The 23,640-nt window shown below is 36.2% G+C and overlaps 3 protein-coding genes and 1 non-coding gene across 5 annotated transcripts; 1 reads left to right on the forward strand and 3 right to left on the reverse strand.

Moving 5' to 3' along the window:
* Positions 1-1,062: 1,062 nt before the first annotated feature.
* On the reverse strand, positions 1,063-9,782 carry LOC121801961 (myosin-1-like). The gene is made up of 23 exons (XM_042201451.1): positions 8,529-9,782; positions 7,637-7,738; positions 7,426-7,569; positions 7,184-7,334; positions 7,078-7,105; positions 6,694-6,859; positions 6,499-6,562; positions 6,369-6,382; positions 6,188-6,272; positions 5,847-5,950; positions 5,614-5,752; positions 5,237-5,361; positions 4,976-5,128; positions 4,800-4,889; positions 4,282-4,359; positions 3,973-4,131; positions 3,458-3,664; positions 3,045-3,250; positions 2,816-2,951; positions 2,601-2,730; positions 2,379-2,525; positions 2,167-2,234; positions 1,063-1,947 (listed from the first exon to the last, which is right to left on the reverse strand). The coding sequence occupies exons 1-23, from the start codon at positions 8,874-8,876 to the stop codon at positions 1,294-1,296; spliced, it is 3,498 nt and encodes a 1,165-aa protein (XP_042057385.1). The 5' UTR covers positions 8,877-9,782; the 3' UTR covers positions 1,063-1,293.
* Positions 9,783-15,136: 5,354 nt separating this feature from the next.
* On the reverse strand, positions 15,137-15,208 carry TRNAT-UGU. Its single transcript has one exon. It is a non-coding gene; the product is annotated as a tRNA-Thr (tRNA).
* Positions 15,209-15,301: 93 nt separating this feature from the next.
* Positions 15,302-18,310, forward strand: LOC121802142 (probable prefoldin subunit 5). The gene is made up of 4 exons (XM_042201721.1): positions 15,302-15,524; positions 15,599-15,702; positions 17,044-17,121; positions 17,969-18,310. The coding sequence occupies exons 1-4, from the start codon at positions 15,344-15,346 to the stop codon at positions 18,050-18,052; spliced, it is 447 nt and encodes a 148-aa protein (XP_042057655.1). The 5' UTR covers positions 15,302-15,343; the 3' UTR covers positions 18,053-18,310.
* A 446-nt stretch (positions 18,311-18,756) lies between these two features.
* Positions 18,757-21,273, reverse strand: LOC121805088 (pentatricopeptide repeat-containing protein At1g71460, chloroplastic-like). Of its 2 annotated transcripts, none has more exons than XM_042204865.1 (2): positions 21,125-21,273; positions 18,757-20,990 (listed from the first exon to the last, which is right to left on the reverse strand). In XM_042204865.1, the coding sequence occupies exon 2, from the start codon at positions 20,967-20,969 to the stop codon at positions 18,942-18,944; it is 2,028 nt and encodes a 675-aa protein (XP_042060799.1). In that variant the 5' UTR covers positions 20,970-20,990; positions 21,125-21,273; the 3' UTR covers positions 18,757-18,941. The 2 variants fall into 2 exon arrangements, with proteins under 2 accessions (XP_042060799.1, XP_042060800.1); XM_042204866.1 differs by having other exon boundaries at positions 21,095-21,243.
* Between the last annotated feature and the right edge of the window lie 2,367 nt (positions 21,274-23,640).

Raw genomic sequence — 23,640 nt, forward strand, 5'->3', positions numbered from 1 at the left:
TATATTTCTCTATACGGCTAAATGAGGGAAACTTTTGACAATTCTACTATAATTGTTGATTGTTAGACGAAACTCAACATTTAAAGTTGAATTGCTAAAGGTGTCCTTAATTTAGTTATGTAGAAAGATCTTCTTCGCCGGTTAAGAGTATATATATAATACACTTATACGTTTAAGAACTTCAACGTCGTTTCTTGTCATTTGTAATTAGTTCTTCACTAGTAGTCTCATTTGTATTTAAATTTTGTTTAAGAATTCAAGACCGCCATATGTTTTCAATTTGTAATTGTTGTAACTTGTAACGTGTAATTTGTAAACATGCAATTTCAATAAAATTGCAACTTTAGACGTATTTTTTTCAATTTTATTTACTCACATTGCATACAAAAGCAAACTTGAAAAGTGTAATGTAATTTGATTAAAATTGAAAAGTTGAAAAATGCAAAAAAAAAAAAAAATCGTCAACCCGCCGGTTCGGGCCCGGAACCGGCGGTTCGAGCCGAAAACCGGCGGTTTTGAACCGGCGCGTAACCCGCCGGTTTTTTGAACCTGAACCGGAACCGCCGGGAGCTAGGCGGGCCGGTTCAGGTTCGCGGATTTTCCGACCCTTGACCCGCCGGTTCGGGCCCGGAACCGGCGGGTTCCGACCCTTGTGCAAGCCTAATGATATGTACTCTTATCTTGCGCCAAATCTCACTCACGATATTCCGCCTCGTCACAAGGCGTCGCGTCTATCCCTTTTGTTTCTAATAATGCCTTAATTATCCAAACATTTTTTTGTCTTTTTTATAAGACAATTTTCATCAATTGATTGTGGCATTTAATTGCAATTTTGCAAGAAAAAATCCATCAACTAATTGTGATATAAGTGCAACTTGTTTTATTCTTTTAGAAAAATTATTAAAGTGCATATTGAGAATCAGAAGAATATGGCATAATAGAGTATTGGTATCTTGCTTTTTAAACCTATCACTTTCTTATCTATTCATTTTGATACCCAAACTAATACATACACACTGCATTTTAACATGTATAGCAACAAATTATAATACAATCACTGAAAAACACCAAAAATCAAACCTTTTCTTCTCCACAAAAACCCCAAAAAAGGAGACCCTTTACAAAGACTAATATCAGAAATTAATATGAATCTCTCACTCTTTTTGAGTTGCACAAACTTAACAAAGATATGCAATTCCAAATATTTCCTTCAGCCAAAGTAAACCATAACTATACACCTGTAGCTACCTCTTCCGTCGTCGTCGTCGACGACGCGCCTCTCCTCGTAAAACGTCAACCCATCCGCATGCTGTTTCGCCTCCCCCACCATTTCTTCCTCGCCTTATCAGCCGAACTACCCTCTTCGCCCCCGAGCTTGTTAAGTATCACCTTCGTCTCCCTCAATCTCGACCCGTAGTCCTTCTTCCATGCTTCGAACATTGCCTTCAGCCTCCGAAGCTCGTGATCCGGGTCCAAGCTCGCCTCAGTCTGGCCCGACTTCACTTCCACCAAGAACTTGGCGTCATCTCCGAATACTTGGCTCCTCTGCTCAAACTCCTCAGCCAGCCGGCCAATGACGCTTAACCCGGCTGTCGTTGGTCTACCCCCATTTTCTTGGATCCTTAAATTGTTGCCGGTGTCCCAGCTACTTTCTTCGGCTCCATTTACAGAGGCGTCCGAGTTTCTCTGGGAATCGTCGAAGGCGAGGCTCTTCTTTGCAATGGAGAGGCTAGACTGCAGTGATCTCATCTGCTTCTGCCACACCTCCTCCATAGACTTCATTTTTAGCTCGTATTCGGACCAACGATTCTCGTACTGCTGCAGCCGTTGGTGAAGGATGTCGTTCTCCTCTTCTTTCTCTCTTAGAGAGGCCTCAGCTCGGAGAACACGGCGTTGCAGTTCCGCAAGGAACGACGATTTTACCAGCACTTCTTCTGGCTCATTACCCTGATCCACAACAAATTAAAGTCAACACATCACCAACATGTTATCGATTGGTATTCTTTTTTGGGACGTCCCAAGCTAAATGAGTCATTTCCCCTTTTTGCAAAATCAACTCTTTCAATCTCTTACTTTATTCTCACTCCTTTGTTAACTCAACTAACTCACTAACTTACTTTCTTAAATCTCGTGCAAAAAAAACGCATTTATCCAAAATCTGAGTACCTTTCTTCCTCCAAATTGCAGCAATCCTATGTCCCCCGAGCATCTTCGGACCAACCAGCCACGAATAACTAGAAAACGGCAAAAAAGGGGGGAATGTAAAAACCTTGCAAGACTGCACATAGATCTCAAAGATAAAGCATAAAGTTCAGAATTTGCCTAAACTAGTTGACTAATTTGTCGTCGTTGCTTGGAATTACGCAGATGGTGATTACCTGATTGCATCGAGGTAGCTGCCTCCCTAACTCTGTTGAACTTTTTCCTCAAAATCCTAGCTCTGACATTCTTTTGGATGGATATGGCGGCCCTATGCCTTCGGAGTATGCCTGCGTACTCCTTCCTAACCTTTTCTCCACGGATAACTGCATCAAGAGGTTCCCCATCAAACACCAGTCTATAAGGTTAAAGAAAGTTAACACATATCCACAATGACATACATGACTGTAGGGTAACAATCCCTCTCCTAAAATCCCTCAGCAGGCATCGAGCCTTATGGCCTCTAAAGCAACTTTGGACGCCCAATATCCCATGGAGAGTGCGATTTCTTGTATCTTCAAGTACCCCAATCTGCATTAATTTAAAACACAGACTGACTAACTGCTCAAGCAAGAGGTGTACGAATAAAACAACTAAGTTCCGTAAATATTCTAACCTGTCCAGTTCGGAAAAACAATTTTGTGTATCCAACTTGGTACATCTCGGGGAGAATGTTGAACTGATGAAGAATTGCTACGGAAACACTAAGCGGGTCCTGAGACGCTACGTGATCTAATAGAAGAAAACCGTACCTGATAACGAAAGGAGATTGGAGTGATAAACATCAAAGATAGAGGATTCGGAGAAGAGATTGCAAATTTGTTATATTCTAATATCACTTTTACCTTCTCGCAAACTTTTGATGAGACATCCGGGTAGGAAACCCGGATCTTGATATCCTAACAACTTCTAAGACTCCACAGCACCGCAGCTGTTGTAGTATGAGTCCTTGATTATAGCTACCGGGAGACTGGAAGTTGTTGGGCTTTATGCAGCGTATGAAGTGTGGAGTTGTGCTTTCAAGACGTTGCATTAACTGGAACAGTTGGCTCTGAAACAAACAATAACAGCAACGAATAATCGTGATTAACGAGTATGGGAAAAAGGAGATAACAGATGAAAGCAAAATTGCATGACGAAGCACTTGATCTGAAAGAACAAACACAAACCAAATGATAGCATTAAATAAGCATCAAACACATCCTAACTCTATTGTGTTTTAATATGCAGTAAGCATTGTTAGTAAGGCTCGTTTTACCTTAAATTTTGTCGTAACGCTTAATTTTTGAGAATCTGCTCCACCAGATTTATGCAGTGCCCCTACTACAGGCTTCTCGGATTGATTGAGCATGCTGGATGCAAAAGCCTGAGGAAGGGGGCACGTGCAAGACGAGAGAAGTTCGATTGAATCCAAATGAAGTAAATCCCTGTTCTTCTCAAGAAAACCAGTGGTGTCATATGTAACCTGCCATCATAAATGAAGTTGTCAAAATCACCGAAAGAAAATGAGTATGGAAACGAATAAAATGCAACATTGTCTATTTCTTCTTCTTCTTCTTCTAATAGTGTGTACCAGTAGATAAGGATGCTAGAAGTGTGGGGTCGACATAGTTCTATTCCGTTTTACTTTCATAATCAATAAACATATACGATAAGAGATTTATCTATAGTATTTGAAAATTATCCTAGGGATGGCATGATGAGAACCTGCGACATTTTGTACCCAAAAGAAACGGGGTGCCAACCATAAAAAAGTATGACTGAAGTGCATACCTCTCCAGCATAGTGGCGAACGCGAAAAGCTTTCTCTCTTTCTCCTTGAAAACAAGGATTGGCACTTAGATGTTGCTTGAGCTTATTCGCAAAGCTCAAATCTGTACCATTTGGAAAGGTTGATTCCTCATCGAGCAACGACTGTAACCCTAATGGTTTCTGCACCAAACAAAAACCTTTCAACATTTCTGCCCCACGAAGAACTTATGACTAGGATAAGTGAAATACATCCACCTAAAAGAAAGATACGAGTAATCTAACCAACACTGAACGAGAATGGAACAGAGTGCTAGAGTTTGAGTATCAGACCTTCTCAAACAGATTAAGGCAATCCTGATTGTCTTCAAAATCGACTTTTGCCCAGTCAATGCCATCTTGAATGTATTCCTGGAGAAAGGTTTAAAAGATTCAAAACCAAAGACCATGCAATAACAGAAAGTGTGCATGTTGTGACATTGAAGTGCTAAGATGCATGGTTCAGGCTTTGGATGAGAAAGGACTCGTAAATCTATGATGTAAATTGATTTGATGGACCAAAAAAGTGTGTATTTCATCAATCCCTTGAAATTATCTAATCCACTGAGCAGATGACTAGGATCAGGTTATCCGTAAACTAGAAAAGTAGCGGGCAGCCGGGCATGTCCTTCACTAGGTAGAACAAAGAATCAATCTGTCTAAAAGATATTTAATTCATCATACTGAGATAAGAAAAATGGTTTTTGGAAAAATATATAAGTTAATCCAAGGCAGGTTATTAGATGACACAATATAAATCGCAATATTTATGACTATGAAACTGCATTTTAGCAGAGATATGACACGGTTACCTCTTGCTCCAATTTAAACAAGTGGCGATTGAAGTGTTGTTGTAATCTTTCATTGGCATAGTTAATGCAGAACTGCTCAAAACTGTTTCTCTAATAAATAAAAAAAATAAAACAACAGTCAGAACAACATAAGCAAAGACAAACAGACAAGTTGAAGGATATATAGAGACACTCACCTCAAACGATTCGAAACCATAAATATCAAGGATACTGATGGATCTTCCTGTACGCCTCTTGCCAACTGCTAGTGATTTATTTATCTGCTCCACTAGCCAGTCAAACAAACATGAATAAATCGATTTTGCCAACGCATCCCTTGTATCCATGGCCTGTGATATCAATGTATGAATGAACAATGAAAGTCAGGAGACTCGGGTCGAAATTCAACATGCCCTTGGCATTTCAAGATTAAGTAGTTTTCACACAAACTGTCCAACCTGTGCAAGAGTGAGTTTTTGGACAATTGTATCATTTCTTCTCCCTACTCTCATTTTTCGAGTTGATAATGCTAGCTTCAGTTCCTCCACTTTGCACCCAATCAATGTGGCAACAGTGGTTAGACCTGAAAATAGGATAGGTGGATGTCATCAGCAAAATTCAAGCATCTTGCAGGAGTTACAACACTGCCTTGTACAGGAAGACATGGTAATAAAAGCACGTCGCACTTGTTAACATAAAAACATTATTTGAACGTTTCTGTTCTTCGTGGAAAAGGCAAGCACGGCACATCAACTTTGGCAGGCTTAACATAATAGACTTTGTTTATTTCAGAAATTGATTCAGGCTTTGTATATTCACCCTGATATATTCTCACCTTCATCAATCACAGGTTCAACATGATTTTCACTATCAATTGAAGTGAAAGAGACGTCTCCTAGCCATAGTACTGCAGCCAGCATTGCAAATACACTATCCTGATCATCCTTACTTACATGAACAATATCCAGAGCGTCCTGAATTTAAAGCAGATGATATATAGCTGAGTTGGTTTTAGTTCAAAGTACAAGAAAATGGTAAAGTATGATGAGAATAAGTCCATAAGGATACCACTACTATACGAAATTGTTCAGCATCATCAACCCCAGAGATCGTAAAGCAATTGCTCTGCCTCAGATACTTGAACTCATCTGCATTCTTTAGGTTCAATTTTTCTGCACAAAAAAACAAGAAAGTGCAGCTGAATGAAAAACGTACAACCAAAAGCAAGCAGATATAGGAAGACATAAGAGAGAGTATACACAAAAAATATAGCACAAGAGTCGCTCTGATGACCAAAAGAGCAAATTTACACCACAATGGAAAATAAGAAGTCAATAGCAAAACATTGCAATATTGCTGATCAAGTGATCATCGTTTGACACTATAAACAAGAATAATGGTAAACTTACCTCTTAGGCTAGGTGAAGCCCCGGCACAAAGTTGATAAAATATATGATATGATCTTTCTCCCTCCGAACATTGAACAACTCTTGACTGTTTACCAAAACAATCTATCTGAGTTTTCTGAATATGTAACTATATACCAGAGCAAGTATCTTATAACAAAGCTGAAACTAGATCAGTAATTACCTTCTCTAGTAAAACTGCATGGAACAAGGAACCGCATTTGATGGAGCAACAAAAAAGGAAATAAATTAAGAAGGCTCTCTAAAATTCTGCAACATTAATTTTATCAAAAAAATGGAAGAAGTAATCTTACAAGTTTGAATCTTGGCACCAGATATTTTTCCAGTTTCACTGAAGTGGATTTCGATCAGCTTTCCCTGCAGATACTCTTAATTACTTGAACTTACAAGCAGCAAATTATTGGGTATTCACGCCCCAATTATCAGTTGAACTACTGAATTTCATGCTAACAAACCAAGACACAGAGGATGGCAAAATAACAACTTACAAATCGACTTGAGTTGTCATTTCTTAATGTCTTGGCATTACCGAAAGCTTCCAGAATAGGATTCGTCTTTAATATCTCATACTCAATACCACCACCACCTCCCAGAGCAGCCAAATATTGCATTGCTATCTTTGCAGTTTCTGTCTTTCCAGCACCACTTTCCCCACTAGATAAAAAAGAGATGGACAGAACCAAACTTGTCAAATACTCCTATAATCATTACATGGATATTTAAGTACACCAGTTATTGAAAAAAATATATCTATAACAAACCAAGATTCTGCAAAATAAAGTTAGCTACTAAACGATGAAAGGCATCGAAATTGCACGTGCAACATTGACTATCGAAAAAAAACTAAGAAATTCATGTATTATTCCACTAACCTTATAATGATAGATTGGTTTACTTCATCTGCAGAGAGGGAAAACCAAATTGTTGAGTTAAATTACTTTGAGAAAATTATTGCTTGGCTTTCTAGGATGTAATTACCTCGGATCATTTCACGCATAGCTGTGTCTGTGATAGCATATACATGAGGGCTGTCCAAAGATTTGCGCTTGTAAGCTTCAATATAATCATTTCCATATAGCAAGACTTTTTTAAAGGGATTAACTGCTACCAGTACTGGGCCTGCTTTAGTCTGAAATAAACCAGAAAATGAAAACGGAGTGTTCACTAGAGCTAGAAAACAAGGGAATCTCGTGAAAATCAACACTAACACACAAACTTACATAAATCAAATCTCGATCATATCTGTATTGGAGATTGTACAATACTGAAGGTTCGTTTAGGTAACTCAATTGCATGAGGTCATCTACACCATCAAGAATATCAGGATTTGCCGGTATCAGAGTTTCTGAACTCACTTGCAGTACCTAGACAAGAAAATTGTTAACGTTGAACGCAAGGTAACACTCAAGAGAAAAAAAAAATATTACTCACTTTTCCCTCGGGCAATGTTATCACTGAATTGTTACCAGTAGTCTGAATAACTGTTCCCAGCTCCCAATTACCATCAGGAAGCTGAACCCACGACTGGATTTTCTGTAAAATAAACTCGCGAGTCAAAGGCGATACAAGCATAAAAATGACAAGTGGGATTTTCATATAAAGCTCTTCCTGACATAAAGTTATAGTATCAGCAGTTTCTACCATTAAATTGTTGCCACCATTTTGGTAACTTAAGAGCATCATCCTTAAGCAGATATGAGAAAACAGAGTTACACATAGAAACAGAAAGAATAAATGCGGCAAGGAATGTAATTTGAAATCCTCTTGACATAAACAGCTTCTTGGGATTTGTCCTCTTTGGTCTCGCCTGGATGGCAAGGCACACTTTAGAATAAAATAGGTTTTTCTAGAACATTAGAAAATTAAAAAAGGTTTATCTTCTTCAGCAGGTTTAATCATATCACATAGGCATATGATCATTTGGCATTTATAAATGTGACGCCTTAAACAATAAGCTATTTCTCAATCATAAAGTGAAAATACGAATTCATGTTCTAGAAATGCTGCTCGCAGTCATTCTATCAAAACCCTCTGATTATAACCCTTCATTATCTAATAATATTTGATTCGATAGTGCCTTTGTTACTGTCTCTGAGCTCTGATTAAGCAATAGGAAATCTTGTATTTCCATTTCAGCATAGCAATAAAAAGCACGACTCGGTTAGACCAAGAATAGACTTGGAACAGAATCTCATAAAAGAGTATGTGAGAAAACAAGCAAAAGCAAAAACTTAATATAGCTTCACAAAGCAAGAATTCCATTTCATGATATGCAACAGAGATCAACCCAAAAAAAATAACAAAAGTAATACTCCAAAAGCACCTTCTTCGATGCATACGGGGTGGTGTCACTCCACTTCGAATCAGAATGTGATCGTTTAACCAACGGCACAGGAGTACTGGGATCCTTATGATCTTCACTATCATCAGCCAAAGGAGCCACATCTTCGGCTGGCACATTCAAAGTACCATAAGGCGATTCATCACTATCCGAACCAGCATGACCCCTACCATTAGCTGCCCTCTCCGAGGCATCCCTCAATTCTTCAGCATTCTCTGGTATAGTATCAGGAAACATCGTCCTATCAACACCTTCATCGCCCGCATACTTAAAATCAACGGGCAACGACTTGATCGACTGATAAGAACGCGTATCATTAACCGGCGACATTACACTTAGAGACTCGAAGAGGGTCCTTTGCCCCTCTCCTCCAATTCAATGAACCGCAATCAACACCCCTATAATTGGATCAAAAGGGGAGCTTTTTCCACCCTTTTTGTTCTACAAAAGTGAAATCCTACTTTAACTCCACAGACCCCACCGACTTAGCTGCCCAACTTAATGGAGGGGACCATACAATTACCGAACAACAACACCATTAGTGACCCTTCAATAACCAGTCACGCCACCCACCATGTCAAAACCTACGAATCTTGAACCCCACTTCCCCAATTGTGAACCTAAAAACCCCTATACCTTCAAAGCCACTCCAAGAAATTGGGCAAAAAAAGATCCCAATTCCACCCAGCAGAAAAACACTAAATACAAAAATCCCTCAAATAAATGGGATCCTACAAACTGAAGTCTCCAGCTCGAAACAGATCTTAACCCTCACAAAAGCAAGAAAAAACAGAGGGAAATGGAAAAAAGGAAAAGCAACCCAACCCAAATCTTGAAGCACTTTATCTTGTCACACAATAGGGTCTTTCCTTGCAGGGCCCTCCCTCGATCGATCAGTTGTCGTGAAAATGACAACAAATTTTGACCAGCGAAGTTAAAACAATTGAAAATGGAGGCAATTTGAAATCAAATTGCGTGCAGTAACTACACGCGTTACAGAAAGCAATATAATAAAAGATTGGATTTTTCAAATTGGGAGGTTAAATTTTCAAGATATGGAAGAGGAGAAAGCATAAAAGCATATGGCAGAAGTGGCTTTTTTGCTTTGATTAATTCCTCTTTTTTCTCTTTTGGTGCTTTGTTGATGGACGCTTTGAAAGGGGTGTGTATGTGTATTGTATTTGTATGAAATCCATGGCTATGGCTATTGGAAAGTGGGGTTTTTGTGCTGTGTGGCTATGGCTTCCAAGTTGATTTTTCGAATTTTTGGCCACCAAAAATATGAACAAAATTTCAAAATATACTTTTTTTTATGAAGCCACCGTTTTCTCTTTTTATTTGTGGAGGCAAAATTAGGATTTAAAGTTTCTTAATTTTTTAGCAATTTTGCGATAAATGTCATAAAAAATTATTACATTTTGTCATATTTTAATCTATTCTGTAATTTTCAAAATCAATTGGAACAAATTATTAAGTATTTATAAAGAAAACGATAGTGTTTGATTGAAAAATATGAGTAATATGCTATTGGCGACTAAATATTTTGCAATGTACAATGATAGTATTAAATACGGTATTGTAATTAAACTTCATGATTTCTCTAACTATTTTTTAAGTTGTACTATAAATTATAACCTTCATGGTTTTCCGACAATTTGCCATTAATTGTATAATTTCAATTAGGATCAGAATTGTCACATATTTTGTCGTGGCGTTTCCATTTTCAATACTCGCATTATTGAAACCGCCATTTTTTTAACTCGCGGGATCACTGATTAATAAACATATTGAACATTTTTATATCGATTTTTACATTGAAACCAAACTCCGTATTTTTACATTGAAACTACTTATTCATATTCATATTCATATTCATATTCTTAACTAATCCTATTTTTGGATTATTAGTATTATTATTTACTCTGGTGACGTTCGGTTGTCATGACTAATATCATGAGACTATCCATCTAGGATTAAGTTGTGGGATTATTTTAGTTGGAGGGGGGAGACTATGACTAATTATCATGAGACTATCCATCTAGGATTAAGTTGAAGGGTCAATCTTACGAACCAAGCATGATACATATTTAATCATGAGATTTAATCTTGTCAACCGAACATCCCCTCCATATATTATATTCATAAACTTACATTATCCACCTAAATTCTAATGTACTCACAAAACACAATAATCCTCTTTTTTTCTAACTTTTATTTTGTTATCAATTAGTATATTTCTATTTACTAATTTAATTATTGAAATCTTGAACAAAAAAACCATTTCGCCTGTATTCGCTCCACGTGCAACGAATAATGACCGTTGATGAGTAATCTGACGGCTGATATTCAAAATGGATGAAACGTAAGCCTGATAATGATATTTATTGATAATTAACTGTAGTTACTGCCTTAATTGTCGAATACTACATGATAATGATTTATCCATTAAATTGATTTTCGTCCTTAAAATCAGAAAATGCCGAATAAATAGAAAACATCCCTTGTATTTTCTCTCTCGTGTCAGAATATTAAAGTGTGACACAGAAAAGAACAATTTTATATTGGATTATTCTTATTTGCTATCATGCTATTAATTAACTTTGTAAGTATCTGTCGTCGATACCATATAATATTACCTTGAAATCTATATTTATAAACTCCCTATATATATTACTACTAAATAGGGGAGTTTCACTTTTCAATTTGTAATGTGTTGCAAATCGATTTCAATGGTTGTTTTGTGATAAAAAAAAAATCAAATAACATCAAGTATGTGAGTACGTTAAATTCAAATTTATTGTACAATTTATATACATTTATCAGTTTGTCACTACCCTACTTGAAACTGGCTAATTAATTGTTGTCTAAACAAACGGGAGTAACGTTTATTTTTTAAAAATGCATGTCTTACTATTTATTGTAGAAAATTAATATGCATCTTTAGGAAGCTTATAAGAAATGAATTTAAAATAAATAAATTAATTAAAAATATTTAAAATTTTAGCATGCGAAATATTTTTGGCAATAGTAGGGAATGCTGGTCTTGAATTAATAAATACGTATATCAAAACTTATTGTTTCCTTTCCCAAATGTTTCAAAATTTTGTCAACATTAGAAAAGTAGACAACGCCCTCGGGAGTATTAAAGTATATTTAACTTAATTAGTTTTATGATTTTTATTTTACATATGCGTAACTAATTAGTTAAATTTGTGACTGGTCAAGAACAAAATTATAGTTTTTGAAAAAATTATACATGTTAATGGTAGTAATATTAAACCACATAAATGTAACTAATTAGTTAAACTTGTGACTGGTCTAGAACAAAATTATAGTTTTTGAAAAAATTATACATGTTAATGGTAGTAATTTTAAACCACATAAATTAATTTTATATTTTTATCGTTTGTGTAGTGTAGTCTTTCCTTTAATTACAACATACTGTATTATTCAATACGACAATCCAATTTCTATATTTTATTAATAATCTAAAAAATACTGAAAACCAATTTCGTCTTGTTACGTGGAGTATTTCTTACTTTCTAAATAAACGTGAATTTAATTTTATATATCACACAGTCAAACAAAAGCTGTAGAGTCATATACTAAATAAAACATCAAATGTGTAAAATATCAAAATCAGTGAATACTTTTGTATGTATATTTTACATATTTAGACATAGACTGGGAAATTGCTGAAATTTAATGTCACAAGACATTAATTCGCCAGTAACTACATCTATAAAATCTATATACACCACTAGTTCAAAAAAAATAAAAATAAACTAATAAAATGAAGATTTTTAATTATATTATAGTTGGAATCATCCTTCTTTCTGTCGTGCCAGGTATATCCATCTTTGCTTTAATCTTTTACACGAAAATACTGTGTCAATTTAATAACTGAAAATTTAAATCAAGTTAGACAATAGTATATCACAACTACTTCAATTAAATCAAAAGGTTTCATCGTATGTGTTTTGCAGTCAGATGTTGTTACATTTTTTTTTTATTGTTGTTGGGTTTATTGTGTTGTTTGGTGTTGTCTTAAGAAATTAGAAATAGATAGTTTTAGTATGAACATTTGTGTTGTGGGTGGCACTTACATATCATCTTTGTTTTGTCATTGTTGGTGTGTTTTTTTTCTATAAAAATTATAATAATACTACTCTCTAAAGTCGTGCAGCCAGATCTAGTATAACAACGAAATGAGATGAAGATTAATGTTGTCACGCTGATAGGAACCATGGCATTTCAATTGAATACCACCCCACATGGTGACTTATGGCTAGATGACGCAATTACAGGCTCGCATGCCCTGTAGTCTGAAGTGTCATATGGGCTAAAGCCACCAGGTGGGCGCGGTACTTCAATTGAAATGACATGGTTGCTATTAGCGTGACAACATTAATCTTCATCTCGTTTCGTTGTTCTGCCGAATTTGGTTGCATGACTTTAGAGAACAATGCTATGATTTTTACCGAATCTGGTTAATCATCTTTCCTTTGTTGTTTGAGCACTTCTGTTTCATAAAAGATACTCCCTTTTTTAACAATGTTTATGTTTATAACTACACTTGTGATCTAGTCATAACAATCCTAATATTTGTGATTAATTATGCAATACGTGGGACAAAATTTTGAATATTTATGAGGTAATAATAATAAATTTGCAGGTGATTTTGGAGAGCATTGCACACTTGATCTTACAACTGATTGCTCATTGGGATCAGCCCAATCATGCCAACCAATTTGCTACTATTTTATCAGTGAACGAAGACTTAAGAGTGTTCAATGTAGAGGTGATAAATTGTACAATGGTGAAACATATTGTAGATGTAATTATACATCCAATGCGTGCTAATTAATTTTTTTCTTCACAAATAAAATACTAACAATTTGAATAAGCCATGTAAAATATTGATGTTCTCATTTTGAAGATTATGATATTCAATCTATATAATTGTATAAACAAAATATGAATCGATCGTGGCTCGTTTTTTTTTCATGGAATTCTCTAGATATATATACTGATTATACAAAATAATTTAATCAGTAAGTAAGTAACTTTGTTATTAAATCATTCTTAGTAATTGTTTGAAATTGGTGGGTCATTCGTCCAATCATGATTGATTAATTCTCACTTCTGAAGCTTCTGTTAACTTTTAATGTTTGTATTTGTCATTTATCATTTGTCAATCACAATAATTGTAATAGTGAATGTTCACATTGATTAATATCCATATTCATCCATAAAATTAATATATTTTTTAATTTTGATTTATCTATCAAAATTGGTCTTATTTTTATTTTCTTGTTTATTGAGTGTGTGACAACGCTATTAGTTAAATTGTCAGTACCTATTTTAAAATCTAATGGAGTATAATTCAGAGGAAAGTGTAGTCCAGAGTATTGAATGTACAATAAAAAATTTCAAAACTATTTGATAGATATAATAGTTAAAATGTACTGTAGTATTTTTTTTTTAAATAATGTCAAAAAGCATCTAATTGAATAAAATATTTGGACACATAATCATTCCACTAACATGGTTTTTTCAGATAAAGAGAAATTAAATGATTTAAAGAAGGAACCGGAAAATACAAAAGGAAAAAAATAATAATAAAAATATCCCATGATATTTGGATACAAAATCATTTCAGCATAACATGGCTTGTTTTAGATTAGGAAAATTTGGAAAATATTTAAAAAGGAAGAGAGATGTCTGTGACATGACATTGTTACGTATCAAAGAAAAAGAATAAAGTGCCCGCACGGGCTTAACTCAGTTGGTTCCTGGGTGGTAGATTGTCCCTAAGCAGACAGGATCGAATGCTGGCAGCCGCAGTGTGGGAGTTTCACCACTGTGGTGGCTCCTTGTGTGCTGGTTACCAGTGTAAGTTCCTCCCACCTAATGGGCCGCTGAGGTACCGTGTTTGAACCCCTCCATAGCGATGTCGGGCCGGGTTATGGGGGCGCCTGGGGTGAGCGAATCACCTTTGTCCCTAAAGAAAAAGAATAAAGTTAAGTTTGGGTCCTATGCATATCACCTTTTATTGATTGGTGATATAATATAATTCGATTTATTTTACCTTTAAAATTTATCTTCAAGACTAGAAAATACCAATTTATATATGAGCACTAAAAATGACCTTTCATCACCAATAAAAGTTTAAAAATAAAGAAAAGTTTATATTAAAAAGGAAAACAAAAAAGACCAAAATTAACTAAGGAAATTTTTTTTTACTCCATATATTGAGTACTAAGAATAAAAGATTAAAACTTACGAGAATAAAAAAGGACCAATTCACGTACTCTTTACTCTTTAGTAAAGTAGGAAAATAAAAATTTATATATGTAGTGCTAAAAATTTCTCAAAATAAGTTTTTTAATTCGAAGATTATAAATGAACTTTAGTCGTGAAAAACAAAAAGCATGCAGCTTTAAAAAGGAAAATAATAGTAATTAATATGAAAAAGACCAATTTACATTATGCAAAAAAGAGTATATATGTATGGAGAGTAATAGAAATGAAATTTAGTTTAAAATTAGGATATAAAATAATAAAAAATAAAAGAAAAAACGAAATAATGCCCCCATGCAGGATCGAACTACAGACCTTCAGTTTACAAGACTGACGCTCTACCACTGAGCTATAGGGGCAACTTATTTTTCAATTTATTATAATTATATTTAGCAGAATGAGTTAAAAAAATATTACTCCTTATATTTAACTTTTAAGTCTGTGGAATTGACGGAGGAGAAGAAATTCAATTCAATTCGCAGCGGCGAGAAAAAATGGCGGCGACACCGCGCATGGAGCTGGAGAAGATGAGCGTGGAGCATCTGAGGGGATTGAAGGAGCAGGTCGATATGGAGGTAAATCTACTCCAGGACAGTCTCAACAATCTCCGCTCCGCCAATTCCCGCCTCGAGAATGCCTCCGCCGCCCTCCACGACCTCTCCGTCCGCCCCCGAGGTCGGTGGATCTACGATTCGTAGTGAATGTGGATTTTGACAGTCTGATGTTTTATTTTACTGTTTTTCCGCCAGGGAAGAAGATGCTGGTGCCGTTGACGGCGTCGCTTTACGTGCCGGGGAAGCTGGATGATGCGGAGAAGGTTTTGGTGGACGTAGGAACCGGTTACTTCATTGAGGTTAGCGCCGCTGTCTATTGCTCAATTGATGTATCGTTGTTTATGGTTTTTTTGTTTTCTGGAGATTAGGATTGCGTTTCGAGCCCTAATTTTTGGAGTTGTTTAACTAGTTAGCCTTGCACTGTTGCACATCACAATTTTTGTAGTGGCGGATCTCTTTTTTATGATCCGAGCAGTTGAAGTTGTGATTTGTCTCTGATGGGTATGCTACGTGATGCAGACATGAGTATGTGTAAATGTGAATGTTTTGTATAGAGAAGGCTTGTGGGGAAATGACTTTTGTGTGTTTATAGCTGGAAATTCGAACGAACTCGTCCAGTTCTATATGAATGATACATGTGTGAATTTATGAGGTTTTATTATGATCTGAGCAATTGAAGTTGTGATTTGTCTCTCCGGGTATGCTGCATAATGCAGACACTGTATATGTAAGTGTGAAAGTTTTGTGTAGAGAAGGCTTGTGAGGAATGGCTTTTGTGTGTTTATAGCTGGAAATTTGAACTTAATCGTCCAGTTATATATGTATGATACATGTGTGAAATGTAAGTTGATAGCCGTTGGGAATTGTCAACAATCGTTATGGTGGTTTAATGGCATAAAGGTAATGCGGCCTTTTGGGTTTAAAAAAGCTTTAGCTTCTGAATGAATTTAATAGGATATTGCGTAAGGGGTGATCCTGGCTCAGTTTTGAGTATACACATCTTATAGTGAGGGTAGAAAGGGGTGGGAAATAGCAACTCTGTTGAGATTATTGTGTAAACTCTTGACGATGCATGGTCCTTTACTTATAAAGTCAGAGATGCTGCTTCTTTTGGTTTATATTCTTAACATATTTTAATAGCACCTTTTTTTTTCTCATCCACGGATTCATCATGTTTACCCATGTTAATATGTTTACAACGGTGAAAGCATGAATCTACTGCACCAGGCTTCGCAGTGTGCTGTATTGTTCTCGGAAATTCATGGGTTTTGATGGACATATACTCTATGAGTTTCATTTTCTACTTTTGATAGGATTAAAGTACTTCTAAAATTCACATGGGTTAACACACTTGCTAAATGCTATCACTTTTCAAAAAATTATAAGATGACGATCTTTATAGCTAAGACTTTGTGAAGTTGGTCTAGGTCCTTATGTTTGATTCAAGAAGTAGTAGTCTCTAGTCCTGCCCACTGCTCTGTCGATTTGCTTACCAATTTGTACTCTTTGATATCATCTGTCCTTGCATTATTTCTTAAGACAAATCCCCGACTAATAGTAATTTTAGTGGCTGGTTTGTCTTTAATTTTAATATTTTGTTGATTGAAGTCCTAAGTATGCTGATGTTTCAATCTATGTAGAAAACTATGGTAGAAGGCAAAGATTATTGCGAGCGTAAAATTGCTCTGCTGAAGTCGAATTATGATCAACTTCTCGAGGTATATGTTCTGGAACTCACCTCATTTTTTAGATGTTAGTATCTGTTACACGGTTTTCTTATTTATTCCCCGGTCTTGGAATTGAAAACTTACTCAAGGTTTGTGGTTGGAAGCTGGAACACACTCTTAATATTGTGTCCTTTTTTTCTTTACTCTACCTTGAGATGAGAGTTTTTCCTAATATTTTGACTTAGCAACTTCTCTTGCTTCTGCATTTTGAATAGCTTGACATCCATAAGAAATTTAGGAGAAAAAAAAACTAGAGCAATGTACATTTTACACATGGAATCTCACCTTAAGGACATTCTCTCTTCTTGAAACCTAAAGATTAGTCGGTAAAGTAGAAGCAAGACTATAACTATTTTTTTTGAAAATCAGTCCATTTGGTTATCATTAAATATCAGAGACCTACAATATTGAGGCACCTGTTAGTGACACGGAAATCTTTTCTAGTCCCAGTGTGCTGAAGATGGGCCAAAATTATCAGGACTTTCATTCTATGAACCATTATCTAGTGTAAAATATTTGTGACTGAAAACTTATGGGGAATGTGCCACTTTTGAATTTCGAAGAATATTGTCTCTTATGCTCGTGCTAACAATTCTCCTCTTGTTAGCACTCCCAGTGTGCCGATTTTATTCATGAATGTTGTACATTACATTGAGATGTAATGCTCTTATACAAGTATCAAAACAAAGTTAGCGTTGCAAAACATAGTGTTAGACTGTAGACATGTTATTAGATTTCAGACTACAGGTGAGCAATAGGAGCCTATACTATATACTGTTATTTTCGAACAATTTCCAATGCAATCGATAACTGGTCATATAAATGAAATGAAATGCAGGTGACCGCCAAAAAGAGAAGTATCGCAGACGAAGCGGGAGCTATTTTACAAGCAAAGTTGAAGCAGTTGGCCCCCTCACAGTAATTTAATCTAATTTTAACATCTTAGTATTTGCTATATTTGCATTTGTGTTGATAGGAAGAGGATTTAGAGGGGTTTTTTAAATGAATATTACTGTTTTGTAATCGAACTCGTTTGTTGTGCTCTTGATATGTATAATTATCATCCTCATCTGTCTCAGCTGCAGCCATTGGATCGGTTTCAGCCTGAGAACTTCTCTAGTTCCTCTTTTATTTTATTAACGATTTCAAATGAATCCTCAAAAATCGTAAGTTGACAATATTTTTTGTGTACTAGAAAATCACTTTTCGTCTAGGGTCATTTTTGGGATGTTACTTCTCGGTTTTGGCACGGGATGCATGTGTAGCGCTTGAGATCCTATCTGTGTCGATATGATTCTTGAAATTAGTTATTTTTCTCATGTTAGAGATATATGAAAGGAAACCTTATATTGGTGTGACATCACATGTGCAAGCTTTTATAATTGAGTGTATGTGTTAGGACTTAGAACCACATTAACATGCTTTAACTTGCTATGTATTGGTACATAACTTTAACATGCTTTTAAATCTCTTTTTTCCAATTTTCTTCATTACCCTCGATTCCAATATTACTAGGGATTGAATTGGATTGTGAACGATGGTGAATCTGCCTAGGTAAAGAGGAAATTAGATAAAGATTTGTCTTCTTTTAATGATCATGAATTTCTTAGTGAATTAGAAAACAAAGAGAGAATAAAACTCACAATTCGATTTATGATAAAGATGTTAAGGTTCTAAAAACGTTTTTACATGGTCCTATCAATAGGCAAAGGAACAATTTTTGGCCTCTGCGGCATGAAAACATACACGAAAGTAAGGCGGTTAACGTTTAAAATTCGCGTTAAACGAACGAAGGACGGGCATGTTCATCGTTAATTTTTAGCCAAAGCAAGGACTGAACTCAGTTTTTCGAACTTCTCAGCCTCCTCCGTTCGGCCTACACGGCTCAGAAGGCCAACTATGGTACTGTAGTGCTCTTCAGATGCTGCGATTTTGTATCTCCGAGTCATCAAAGTAAAGACCCTCGTTGCATCATCCGCAAAACCACCCTGCTCGCAAGCATGTAGGACCGCTTTGAACGTGAACTCGTTGGGTGAAAAACCATCTGATACCATCTTGTCAAAGACATGTATAGCTTCTTCATAGTGACCACTGCATCCATAAGCCTCAATGATGGCAGTCCAAGTTATCGGCCCTTTAACACGAATGGCCTCAAAAGCCGACTTAGCCTTGTCAATGGCGCCCCAGCTTCCATACATACGAACAGTTTCAGCAGAAACACGAGGGACAGAGGCAAAGTCCTTCTTCACAGCGTGCCCGTGGATTTCTTTTCCGTGTTTTTGAGCCTTGAGCTGGCTACAGACACGCATCACTCTTGCTATCGTGACTGAGTCTGGCCTGTGCTCGGATAACTGCATTGCTCGGAAGATATCAATTGCCTCGTGCAGGCGTTGGCATTCTATGTAGCTTTCGATCATGGCAGTCCACGCGATCACATTCATCCTCTCCATGTTATCAAACACCCTTAAGCAATAGTCTAAAACACCACACTTGGAGTACATCATCATCAGAGACGTTGCTACTGAAACTCCTCGCCCGAATCCATTCTTGATCGCGTAAGAGTGGATTTCCTTCCCTTGCTTCAACGCACGCAGTTTTCCACAAACTGGAAGAACTGTAGCGATTGTGGCGAGGTCAGGTTTGAACCCTTCTTGTTGCATCCAGATGACGGATCTCAGTGCCTGCTCGAGCCTCCCATTCGCAACGTAACCTGATAGAAGAGCAGTCCACGAAACGATGCTTCTCTCCGCTGTACCATAAAACACCTTTCTCCCTGAAACCATATCCCCACACTTGCAATACATATCAATCAGTCCGGACTGAATAAACGGGAGGTTTGAGTAATCCTTGGTCTTAACCACGTACGCGTGAACCTCTCGTCCTATTTTCCGTGCAGACACTTCTCCTATCACCGAAAGAATGCTAGTCAATATAACAGAGTTAACTGCAATCCCCTCCTCCACCATCCACCTAGTGTACACCAATGCCTCTCTTTGCAACTTATTATGCGCGAAACCCGCTATCATCGCTCCCCACATCACGACATCCCTCTCCTCGACCTCCTCAAACACGCTACACGCGAGCTTAACCTTGCCACACTTGAAATACATATCAATCAAGCTAGTCCTAACTATAACATCCTCCAAAAAACCATTCTTGATCAACAATCCATGAGTCTTCAACCCTTGGCGAAGCGCCCGATTCCCTCCCAAGCTCTTGATCAAGCAAGAGAAGCTATACGCATTCATCTCCACGCCAGCAGCACGCATTTCATTGAACGAACCCAACACTTCGCGATGATTATGCCTCCCCAAAACCACGCTACCCCTAAGCAGCGCGTTCCAGGGATAAACGCTGGAAACGCGCATATCGCCAAACACCTTCTTCGCATCCTCAATCGAGCCACAGCCTGCATACATGTGAACCAGCCTCGTCTGCAAGAATTCATTCCCTTCAAGGCTGTTTATCCTAATGTGCGTATGCACTCGTCTTGCTGCCTCTATCGACTTCGCCCTCAGGCACGCGGCGATGAGGGCGGAGAACGTCGTGGCGTTGGTGGGGATGCCGCGGCGGTCCATGTAGTCCAACAGGCTGAGGGCTTGTTCAAGCTTGTTCTCTTTTGCAAGCTTTTGGATGTCTCTGTAAACGACATGAGGGTTTTTTCTGTGGAGTGGTACAAAGCTTTGGGATGATGGGCTCTTTCTATTGGAGGTTTTCGATTTCTTTGGAGGGAAAACCGGTGATGGCGATGCTTTGATTTTGAAGGAAACGTTTTTTAAAGGGATTTGATGGAAAGGGTGAGGTTTGGAGGTGAGGTTGCAGCTGCTCAGCCCCTCCATTGATCTTCTTCAGCAATTCATCTGCAAAAAGAGTAAAAATCAAGACTTCATTTATAAAGGTGCAGACGATTGAGGCATTTTATCGAATAGGTGATGCGCAAACGACAAATGGTGGAATTGTGTACATTTTATTGAGAATTGAAGGGTTTGCTGACCAGAATTTACAGGAAGGTGGGGTGGTTTGACGGCGGCGGCTGACAGTGGTCTGTTTTTCTGGTGAGCGGTCAGTCATGGGGGATTTGGAAGAAGATAACTCGATTTTCAATATTTGATTGAGAGATATAAATATAAATATAAATATAAATATAAATATAAATATAAATATAAATATAAATATAAATATAAATAAAGTGTCTTTGATTAAGTTCAATTTGTAAAAAGGGTAAACTTATCCGATATGGAAAATAAATAATGTTACTCCTAGCAGGGGCGGACACAAATATAAATATTAGTAAGGGCTATATTTTCAAAATATAGTTTGAAAATGTTTTTCTAGGTAATTTATGTGATTAATAAGTGCTTTAATATAAAAATAGGTATAAAAAAGGAATAAATTATAAAAATTTATTAAAAAAATGTCAAAAAACAATTCATTAAAGGCTAAAGCCTCGACCTTTGTCTATGTGGGTTCGCCCATGACTCCTAGTAATGAAACTTTAGATAGTTGAGAATTATTTCATAGACAATTTGGAGTATAAAACATAACAAATAAAAGGTTACTTGTAAATATTTCTCTCAATTATATTGTTACAATCATTTTGAGTCATACTATTATAATTTTATGTCAGCAACTTTATTTCACTTACTCTACGTTCATCGATATAGCAACAATAATCCATAATAGTAATTAAAATTGACTCCAAGAAAAAATGCCGATAAAGTGGAACAAAAGCTCATCTCATTTCACAAACAACATGCTCAACACATTGTGTAAATTATGGATTTCAAGAAATCCGTTTCACTATTGTAGGAATTTCATTATTAGCTGACACATGCGCCAAAGGCAATTTCAAATATGTGATCATAGCCTTAGTCATCTAATTTTCTCCATTAATCTAGAATATAAGTAGAGTACTAGTATAGGTTCTCTAGCATTCTTTCTATTTATTTCTATAAGGTCTTAGGAAGTGGTTTGATTTAGTTTGTTTTAATTTGACTTACTCCTAGTACTATATCCTTTTATATTTCAAATATTATAAATATGTGTAGAGCTCTTCACTATAATCTTAAAACCTTCATAGGTCTCTATTCACCTATTCTTATGCCAAACTAATAATTACTCTAACAAGTCAAATTGAACTTAAAAAAATTATTTAATAAATAGAATAGGACTAATAACAAGTGAAAAAGAGTACAACACTAATAATATCTATTAATGCGCAAAAGTTAATGAAATAAATAATAACAATGAAAAATAGAAAACAAACTAATCGATCAAATGCAATGAAGTTGATCGAAGAAGTGGGTGTCAACCATGTAGCCATGAGCTTGTAGCTTTGCTGAGTCATGTGGATTACCTGTCCCAATTCAAGTCTGATCAATACCTTGCACACTCTGACATTAGCTCCTCTACACATTCTTTATTAGTCAAAATTGTATCTCCCTCATCTTCTCGATTGAAGAGTATATCTCTACCTCATATCCAACACTTTTTCCCAATTGGAAAATATATTTATAAGCGTTACAGTAGTCTCCGAAGACTATGATTGCATTGAGTTTCTTTTGGTACTCTCGGCAACAATATTCATATTTATATTCATAATTCTCAATTCTAGATAACAAATAAAACCATAATTTTTATACTTTTCATAGTAAATTAAAATTCGATTGTGTTTTTTTCTTTTTGTCATTCACCAACAATAATCTTCTAGCAATTTATCACTCTATAATAATATATGCTAGCACGCTATAATAATAATAATATATCTTCATGCAACCTAACAATAAACATACTCCCTCCGTTTTTTAAAAATAGCAACTCTTTCCATTTTAGTCCGTTCTTTAAAAATAACAACGTTCAAACTTTATATTTTAGGAAATCTTTACATCCATGTACATCAATTTATTTACCATTTATACCACTACAATTAACAACTTAAAGTGGACCTCATGATCCACTAACATTAATTTCATTACTTTTTTCTCTCTTGTTTTACCAATTTTTCTCCTCATATCTCTTACTTTACCAAATTGTGCATTTAAACCCTTGTCATTTCAAACCTCCCTATTTTTAAAAACGGAAAGAGTAATAAATAGTACTCCCTTCGTCCCATAATGGATGTCACACTTGGGAATTGACACAGGATTTTAGAATGTGTTATTTTGTGTGTTAGAGCATCTCCAGTGGGCGGACATCCCACTAGGACATCCCAAAAATACCTCCTGTCACGTCACTAGGACTTCTCATCCCACTGCCACGTCACTAGGACATCCCCTCCTATGTCCGCCCTTCCCATCGCCCTTCCCACTAGGACATCCCGCAATAAAAAAAATCATACATTTACAAATAAAACAATTTACATTTTCGGAAATAAAATTTGACGTCAACCCCTCCGAGTCCAAACCTCATATATTATTCGAAAAAATTACGGGAAAAATTAACAACTTCATCGGAAAAATTAACAACTTCATCGGAAAAAACATACATGATTCGAAAAAAAAAATTACATAC

The sequence above is a fragment of the Salvia splendens genome, chromosome 5, assembly GCF_004379255.2.
Source record: "Salvia splendens isolate huo1 chromosome 5, SspV2, whole genome shotgun sequence".
NCBI lineage: Eukaryota > Viridiplantae > Streptophyta > Magnoliopsida > Lamiales > Lamiaceae > Salvia > Salvia splendens.